The sequence below is a fragment of the Cnephaeus nilssonii genome, assembly GCF_951640355.1.
Source record: "Cnephaeus nilssonii genome assembly, chromosome: 14".
In the NCBI taxonomy this organism is placed as follows: Eukaryota; Metazoa; Chordata; class Mammalia; order Chiroptera; family Vespertilionidae; genus Cnephaeus; species Cnephaeus nilssonii.
In genome coordinates, this window is record NC_137085.1 from 22,648,825 (window position 1) to 22,658,721 (window position 9,897).

The 9,897-nt window shown below is 38.3% G+C and overlaps 1 protein-coding gene across 1 annotated transcript; it reads left to right on the forward strand.

Moving 5' to 3' along the window:
- Nucleotides 1–1,378: 1,378 nt before the first annotated feature.
- Nucleotides 1,379–2,332, forward strand: LOC307111041 (olfactory receptor 13C3; the record flags this gene model as incomplete). Its single annotated transcript, XM_079790735.1, has 1 exon — nt 1,379–2,332. The coding sequence occupies one exon, from the start codon at nt 1,379–1,381 to the stop codon at nt 2,330–2,332; it is 954 nt and encodes a 317-aa protein (XP_079646861.1).
- Between the last annotated feature and the right edge of the window lie 7,565 nt (nt 2,333–9,897).

Here is a 9,897-nt window from a genome sequence, read left to right on the forward strand (position 1 = left end):
CTTTTCATATGTACTTTTCCTGTATCCAACTGAATTGTCAGCTTGGTAATGGCAGGCACTTTACTTTATTCTTTTATTTATTCTTTTGTGCTGACAATATGACTGGGTTAAAGATCTGGCAAAGTTTAGCCTACTTTAAAAAACTTTGTCTTTCAATAATATTTTCTCTTTAGGATGTTTACAAACATGATGTGAATATGGAGCTTTCTGTAAAACAAAAAAATATGTTCTTGTCATTTTTCAGGATGGCATGCCCATCCATCATAAAGCAAATGAAAATCTATTTGGATCGGAAAAATCTACATAATCTACCAATTTGGTGTAGGTTACCTGTGTGTTCAGACCTGTTGCATAAGTATCACCTGGGCACCCAGGATAAATGCAGAATCTCAGGAGCTGCCCTGAACACTAAAGCAGAATCTAAAGTTTTCAAGATACCCAGATGGTTCATATGTAATGAAAGTTAGTGAAGCTGTGAACTAGGCTTGATAGGAGCTTCGAGCTCTGCTTATTTGCTACCTTGTTAACTTTGGAGAAGTTCCATCTTTTATGTTTGAAAAAATGGAAATAATATAAAAGATTATATTTCATAAATCATAAAGTGGTGCATATACACACATATGTATTTATATAAAATATTTAAACCTAATTTTCTTAGGTTGAACTAAATGAATAAATTATCAAGATATACTCTGATTTACCTATTATTTTACAGAATAAAATAAGTGAAGAGACTGTGTAATATTCTCCGAAGATTATCTATAACATTCATGTGGAGCTGATATGTGCAATGGTCTCACAGAAGATACCTAGAGGGGCTGGAATATGAGATCAACTATGTTTAAACATGTTAAATTTCAGTTAATGTCATTCAAGTTATTATTAATTGTCTATAAAATCTATAATTAAATTGACTAACCTAAGGTATGCATGCTGAGAAAGAAATATGCACCAAAAAAATCAAAGTTGCTGTGAAATTTTGACCATCGTTCTTAATTCCAAATCTAATTTTCAGTGTTTTGCCATTTCCACTGCTTGCTTTCTGGGGTAGATTAAGAAGTCAGGCTTATAATTAGTAATTAGTCAAGAGTTTAGAAATCTCAACCCAGGGTCATGTCCTCAACAGCAGGAAATATTACTTCTGTGTCTGATCAGAGGTAGATATTCATATATTGGCATTGGGTGCTGGAACTTCCATCTTTCCCAATTTTATTGTATTCTAGTTACATACATTGTTGAAGATAACCAGATGGTAGAGCTTCAAGCAAATACTCCTTGTAATCCATTCTTAAAAAATGAATTGTTCAGGTAATTTTTACAAGTGTTTCTTGGCAGTGAATGCATTTTATATTGCATCTTCCTTCTGAAAGCAGATGACATGGATAAAATTAACCAGACATTTGTGTCAGAATTTCTACTTCTTGGTCTTTCTGGATACCCAAAGACTGAGATCATTTACTTTGCTCTAATTCTGGTTATGTATCTAGTGATTCTGATGGGCAATGGTGTTCTGATCATAGTGAGCATCTTTGATTCCCGTCTTCACACCCCCATGTACTTCTTTCTGGGCAACCTCTCTTTCCTGGATATCTGCTACACATCCTCTTCTGTTCCCTCAACACTGGTGAGTTTAAACTCAAAGAAAAGGAACATTTCCTTCTCTGGATGTGCAGTGCAGATGTTCTTTGGGTTTGCAATGGGGTCAACAGAGTGTTTGCTCCTCGGCATGATGGCCTTTGACCGCTATGTGGCCATCTGTAACCCTTTGAGATACCCCATCATCATGAGCAAGGTGGTGTATGTTCTGATGGCTTCTGTGTCATGGCTCTCCGGCGGAATTAACTCAATGGTGCAAACGTCTCTTGCCATGCAATTGCCTTTCTGTGGGAATAATATCATCAATCACTTCACATGTGAAATATTAGCTGTCCTTAAGCTAGCTTGTGCTGATATATCCCTCAATGTTATCACCATGGTGATATCCAATATGGCGTTCCTGGTTCTTCCACTGCTGGTCATTTTTTTCTCCTACATGTTCATCCTCTACACCATCTTGAGAATGAACTCAGCCACAGGGAGGCATAAGGCCTTTTCCACCTGCTCAGCACATCTGACTGTGGTGATCATATTTTATGGAACCATCTTCTTTATGTATGCCAAACCCAAGTCTCAAGAACGGCCTAGGGAAGACAAGTTGCAAATTTCAGACAAGCTTATTTCCCTCTTTTACGGGGTAGTGACCCCCATGCTAAATCCTATAATCTATAGCTTGAGAAATAAGGATGTAAAAGCTGCTGTGAAATATCTGCTGAACAAAAAATCTATTCAATAAATATTTTCTATTCAGAAAATATAAGTCTGTGTGTAATAGGCACAAAGATGGACTCATAGGTAAACCAGTAAGAACCTTTTTGCGGAAAGCATAGTGAAGGAGAAATATTTTTATTCTTCTCTTTCCCTAAACCTGTACAGCAAGAATTACTGATAAATATAGTTCTCTATAAACCCAGCTTCCAATATGCTCTGATCCAGATCACACAAGAACAATGAATTCTATTAGCGTCTCACTCCTGGTGATATCTAAAATAAGTGTTTCTGTTATACTGTGTGGAAATATTGTAGAAAACAATCACACACAGCTTTGGAAGTAGAGAGACAAGAGTACAAAATCTGTAATTACACAAACTACCTAAATGATATTGGATGGACTTTCTTTGTAAGCCATAGTTATCTTACCATGCAGTAAGGAAATGACTAAAACCAGGTTCCACTGGAGAAGGGACTCAGCATAGTACCAGCTTTGTAGTGCCCTAGAAATTCAGAATTGAAGCTAAGACTCCAAGTTGAGGACTAAAAGTTACTACTAAGCACCTCTTTTACCAAAACTAATAATTACAAGAGCTGGATATCACCCCATAAAAGTCACTCTGCTAATACGCCACACCCTCCTTTGTCTTTCCCTCCATATCTATATAAAGAAAAGTTCAGGCCAGGAGAAGAAACTTCTACCTTTTGGGGAGTGCACAACGGAGTGGTGAGAGGTGTTTCCCTGCAGTCCCTGTGGAAGAATGGGAAAGCTGTTTTTTCCAATGCAAGCCAAGTGAGGGTGTGCTACAAAACAACTCTTAAGGTTTTGGGTGCCTGCAAAAAAAGAGCTTTTGGCTTTTGTTGTCATGAATGAAGACCTGCTGAACTTTCAAGACTGCAGACTAGCAGAGAACTATCTAAAAGAGGGAAGAAGGTATTTTATGCCAAAATAAACAGAAACATTTCAAATCTGTCTGAGATGTTCTCAAAGGAGAGATAAAAACAGTGATTGAGGAAATAAAATCAGGTTTTTTTCATTCTCCAATGTATTGAAACTCTTCAATAAATTTATCATAGTGTTTCTTTTTTTTTCCATCTAGTTTTCCCATAATCTCTTGGTCCATTATGATAGCTAAGCTTTAATCTTATTTTCTTTCTTTTTTTATATATTTTTATTGATTATAGAGAGGAGAGGAGAGGGAGAGAGAGATAGAAACATCAGTGATGAGAAAGAATAATTGATTGGCTGACTCTTGCACACATACTCCCCACCCCCTACTGGGGATTGACCCTGCAACCGAGGTATATGCCCTTACCCAGAATCAAACCCGGGACCCTTCATTCCACAGGCGTCAGTCAGCTCTATCCACTAAGCCAAACCAGCTAGGGCTGATTTTATTTTCTTAATTTTACTCTTTCCTGTTTTAGAGCCACAACATGACCATATATCTCCTACGCAGAGGCTGCGTTCTTTGCCAATCCATCTCCTTTGGGTTGGCCCAGGTTTCTATATAAATGATGTGGTCACTAAATTCTGCTGTTCTGCCATTGCTCCGCCAGAATGCAAGTGTTGTCACTGCAGAAAACATTCAGCTGCTCCTCTCTCCTCCGGGTGGGTCCCATTGGAATTGCTTTGGGTTCTGTACAGAAGGGTGTGTACCAGACCCTGTGGATGATGGCTTTTGAACTCCTAGTGCTTCTCCTCCTCCCTCCTCCCTGGGGCCCTGCATTTGTATAAGCATTCCCTCTTCTTCAATTCTTTGGAAGATTTTGAGAGGGACTGGAATTAATTTCTTTTAGATATTTGGCAGAATTCATCATTGAAGCCATCTGGTCCTGGACTCTTCTTTGTTGGGAGGTTTTTTTTATTATTATTATTGATTTACTCTCTTTACTCTTTACTACTCTCTTCAGATGAACATAACACAATCACATGCAGCAATTTTACAATTTATTCCCTCCTTTCATGTAATTGATATCAGGTTTCTGTATTGTTTTTCTATTAACAAATTTCTGTGGTATTAGTTATGTTACAGAAGACCAGAGAAAAACCAAGCAATGCCAACAGAAATGGAGTTACACTGTTTATTACGCATGCAGGCTCAAAGAAATATTTCAAATCTGAGCAAAATATGGAGGAAGTTTTCCCTTTTTATATCTTTCCAGCCCTTTTGTCTCCCAAATAAGGTTTTTTTTCCAGACTTTCTGCAGACTTTACAAAGACCTCTGTATAAGTTATTTTTGCAGGCAGCTTGTAACCTTGAGCACAGAGTATGGGAGTAGTATCAGCCCCTTACATCAGATGGCTAGCCTGCAAGGTCAGACAGCTAAGTTTATCTTCACTATTATTCACTCAAGCTAAAAAGTAACATTAATTTGCAGAATTACTGTCTAAAAAATAACAAGAGTTGACTACATAGAACAAGGGATCATTTAAAAATAGAGAATTATAAACAGTAATTCTACAAAATAGAGATTATTATGCTTCAGTTAATTCATACTACTTTTATCTTTTATATACTAGTAATAAAAGTGATTTACATGCCACCATTGCAGTATATATTTATATTTGTCATTAGCAGTGAAGTGCATATTTTATATACTTTCAAGTCCCCAGGTGGATGAGGTTGCCTCCAGGGCCTTGGTCAATATTGCTAGTTTTAGGACAAGGGTCTGCTTTAGGGTCCACAGACAGTGGGATTTTTATCAAGTGCACTGCTGCATGTAGCTCTCGGGTCGCTGGGAGGGTTCCCAACAGGGCCCTGGGCTGGTCCACTTTTAGACTGTGGCTGTGAGGAGCTGGAGCCAGTTTATGGTACCCTTTCAAGATCTGCAGTAGAACAGAGGTTAAGGGCTTACCTCCAGAGACACAGACTAAAAAGTGTGTGCGAACAGTACTTCTTTCTGGTTGCAAAGGTGAAGGAGCCAGGTTCTAGATCCTTCTAGAGGAACTGAGGTCAGCAGGTCTACCTCCAGGGAGTTAGACAAGCATATCTCTTAGGCGGGCCCCTGGTGGGCAGGGAGTTTCCCAGCCAGAAGTTGCAAGGGACTGGAACAGATTTATAGGCCAGTTCAGGATCTGCAGCCAGATAGAGGTTGGCGGGCTTGCCATGGGGCACAGAAGGAGTGTGTCTCCTGCCTGGTCCCTGGACAAATGCTCCTGTTGGCTAAGAGCAGCTGGCACCAGGTCATGGCTACTTCAGGGCCACAGCCAGGAGTGAAGTCGGTGAGCCTGTTACCTGTGGCATGGGGAGGCATGACTCCTGATGGGTCCTTTGGCAGATGGTACTGGTGGCACGATCAAGGTCAAACAGTGTTGTAGCCAAGTCCACAGAGGAACAGGGCTGGTTCTGGGTTAGTATGTGGAACCATAGTCCATAGTTGGCGAGTCTCCTGCTTAGGCATGGGCCTGCCTTCTGAAAATGGCCCTCCAGATTTCATCTATTTTGCAGTGAAATATAGCATCTTTTGGAAAATTACAGCCAGAATCTGTGTTAATATCTGTAATATAGCTTAATAGTTGTTTGAAACACTTTAATTTGATAATATACCATTTATCTATCTGAATTCATGCCCCAAACTAACCATTCTGGATTATTTTTAGTTTACTTGTTGGCCTTAAACATTTGAATTCACTTTTGCCCTATAAATTTATTAATATTATTGATTATCTGTATTTCATCTCATTCCAAAAAAGCTTGATGATAGTATTCTGCATGACATTAACCTTTCTAAAAGAATGAAGATAAAGTAAGCAAAAAAGTTAAATGGCAATGTATTTAATTCACAACAAATATCTGTTTAATTTATGATAGATATCCAGACCATTTTCCAGTTCCAGCATTTCACCTTGGAACTTATCATTTGAATTAAGAACTTACTTTGAATGAACTTTGCTTTAGTAAGCATATTTTGGATTAAAAAGCTTTGACATTTTATAAAGTTAATTTGGTGAACATTTGTTCTTGTTTCCACAAGGTGCATGGGTCGGAGAATGTCATTTTATTTTTGTGCTTTAGTTCGGTCACAGTGTATTCCTAATAGCCATCTTAATTGGGTCTGTGGGACACTGTCCCTGACACACCTGAAGTTTCTTCATTCCACAGAGCTATCCTTCCAACTTTAAATTGCTTTGGGAATTGGGGAGCAATTACAACTGTTGCATTACAAATATTTATTCTTCCACATCTGTGGAATCTGGCATTGTTTGTTGAACCTGACCTTAATTCAGAATGCTGACATAAATACTAAGAAGAAAGTAACTGGTTCTTTTAGGAGGTGGGAATAATTATCAGTCAAAAAGTAAGTCTTAAATACCATGAAACTGCAATCTTCATTCCATAATTTAAGCTATTATTAAATATGGATTCAAAATGTGAATAATGTGAGAAAATATGGCTACCAATTTATTATTGTTACCAAATAACTATGATTTATTATCATTGTTATTTCTACATAATGCCCATTAATTCATAAAGCAGTTTTAATATGCTACTGAATTTTTCTCAAAATGAACCTGGGAGAAAAGTAAGTCAGGTATTTTTATCACTACTTCACAAATAAGAAAACCGAGGCTATGTATTAGAAGAAAAGAACCTTAAACCTAGACCTTTCTCTTCTAAGCCCCAAGTACTTTTTCATTAAGCTCACCTCATGCTACATCCATTCATGTGAGTACAAATGAGTGACCTTCTGTACTGGCATTGTCTATATACAGCAGCATTATTTTAGTGCTGACTGAAGGATAGTTTTTAAAACATCAGATCTTGCTGCAAACGAATAACTTGGGTATATTAAAATTTTCTATGTATACCTTCACCAATTTAGCCCAAACCCAAGGTGTGCAGCCACTTTGTTAGGCTCTAGTGCAGAAGGATAAGCAAGACAGACACACTCCTTTCCTCCTGCCTCTTTCATACAATACACAGAGTAACCAATTTAAATTTCTGCGAGAAGAACAAAGGCAACAAGACAGAACTGGCTCAAGGTGGGTTTGAACTGGTAAGGGGATTTCTGCCTAGAAGGGCAAGGCTTGGAGCTGCTGGCAAGAAAAGTGGTTTAAGTGGACCAAGATACATTGTCATTACATTTTTCTGGAAATGGAAGCCAACAGGCTCTCCAGGCCTGAACCCCAAAGGGGCTGGATCTGGATCACCACCACGTTTCTTGGTAAGCCATATTTGGTATCTTCTTTTGCATTCATGCTGGGGCCGATCAGAGTACTCTTGTCCCTATCTAAGGCATCCCTTGGCCAATTTCTGACCCCACTTGGGGGAACATTGCTTTACCCTAGGAAGCCGTATAGAGTGACTGTAGAATCATTTCATAGGTAATGGAGTGTTCGGGGACATATCATTTAGTCCCACAGCCCTGAATCTTCCATCATGGTAAGAAGTACTCACAGACTGGATCACTTTTTCCACATTCTGTCTTTAACATTTGAATAAAAAAAAAGATAATGAGAATAATAATTTGGGTTTTGTAAAATCAAAAGTGTTACACACAAATATATTTAAACATTATTATAGTTTTCTCAGGTACATAAATTACAAATAACTTGGAAGTCACAGAATAAAACAAATGAAGAATGACTATTATTGTTCTTCAAAGGTTCTCCATCATATTTATGCATAGTTGGCCTACACACTGATCTTGCAATAGGAACTAACAAAATAATAAGAACGGGCTATAACTATGAGATCAACAACTAACTTTACCTTTGAGCAGATGTTAAATTACAGTGTACAAGGTTTAATTTACTATAATCAAATGTTTTCCCTATAAAAACACACAATTTAACTGACTCAAAGGAGATACAGAATGTCAGGTAGACAAATACTCATAACCAAACTTGCTTTACATTTTTTAAAATTTCTATTAAACACAGACTCAAAATTCCAGTATTTTGCCTCCTCACCACTCCCTCACTGAACCTGACTAAATGAAGAAATCAGGTTTGTTGTCTGAAATATTCTAAGGTTTCTTAGAAAACTTAACTTAGGGTGTGGTGTCATCAATAGAAAGGTTGCGTCTGAATTCGCTTCTGATCCTAGTAGATCTGAACACATTAGACACAGGGCAGAGGGTTTTCAATATCCCAGGATAATTGTATTCTGGGCACACACTGTTGAAGACAACAACATATGTCAGGAGCAGATGACAGAAGTTAAAGAAAACACTCTTTCTATGTCACCCTAGAATAAGACATCTGTTACATTTGTTGCTTGGCAGTGAAAATATTTTATGTTAGATCTTCTTTTGATATCCTGAAAGCTGGGACATGGATATAACAAATAAAACATTTGTGAAAAAATTCATTCTTCTGGACTCTGGTTACCCAAAACTTGAGATCATTTACTTTGCTCTAATTCTGGTTATGTATCCAGTGATTCTGATTGGCAATGGTGTTCTGATCATAGTGAGCATCTTTGATTCCCGTCTTCACACCCCCATGTGCTTCTTCCTGGGAAACCTCTCTTTCTTGATATCTGCTACACATCCTCCTCTGTTCCCTCAATATTGGCGAGTTTAATTTCAAATAAAAGGAACATTTTCTTTTCTGGATGTGCAGTGCAGATGTTCTTTGGGTTTGCAATGGGGTCAACAGAGTTTGCTCCTCGGAATGATGGCCTTTGACTGCTATGTGGCCGTCTGTAACCCTCTGAGATACTCCATCATCATGAGCAAGGCAGTGTGTGTACTAGTGGCTTCTGTGTCGTGGATATGGACTGGCAAAGAGTACAGCTCTTAGCTAGGAAATTGGCTCTAAAACCAAGAGGAAAGAGAAAAATTTGGTCATAAAACAAGGACGAAATTAGGTGTCAAAATGGTTGGTGATGTGGATCAATGATATGCTATGTTCAGCCATGGCAGAAGAATCTACAAAAAGGAAATAAATGATTTTTAATAGGTTTACTGAGGAGTTTCAACTCAGTGGGGTATAAAATGAAGTGTTTTTCTCTTCCCAGTTGCTAATTTCAGCCCTCTTTCAAAGTCTGAAAAACATTTCAGGCAAGCTAAAAAGTGTTTGGTCATCTTCAGCTCTAAAATACCCACCCTCCAGCTCTTCTCTAAACTAACTTAGTCACAGCCCAGAGAACAAGCCTTAGTACTCCATTCATCAAGCAAGCCTCCATTCATCAAGCAAGACATGGGTTCCCTTTGCAGGCACCTAAAACTGCAACTGCTCTTCTGTAGCAGAGATAGACAGAGATACATATTACTTGGATTACAACGTCATCTGGTGTTCACTGTCCAGTATAACTTGACTCAGGCAGTTAGAACATCTTGTTAACATAATTTAAAAAACATGTGTAAATGAGGAAAACGAGCTCTCGGCTGAGATCATAACATGTTCTTGCAGGTGCTTAGTTAATATTTTACTTTGACATGTTCTAGAAGTTCCTGGGAGCAGCATTAAAGACGTACTGTTAAAGGGCACTGAGGCAGGTGGCCCCTATGCATGGGTACACTGTGAGGGAAGTGACCTGATGAATATGTGGGTCGAGGGAGTTTTTTGTTTTGTTTTGTTTTGTTTTTGATGCTTTACTGATCTCCCCTAGAGAAGACAATAATTCATCCTCAACTAAA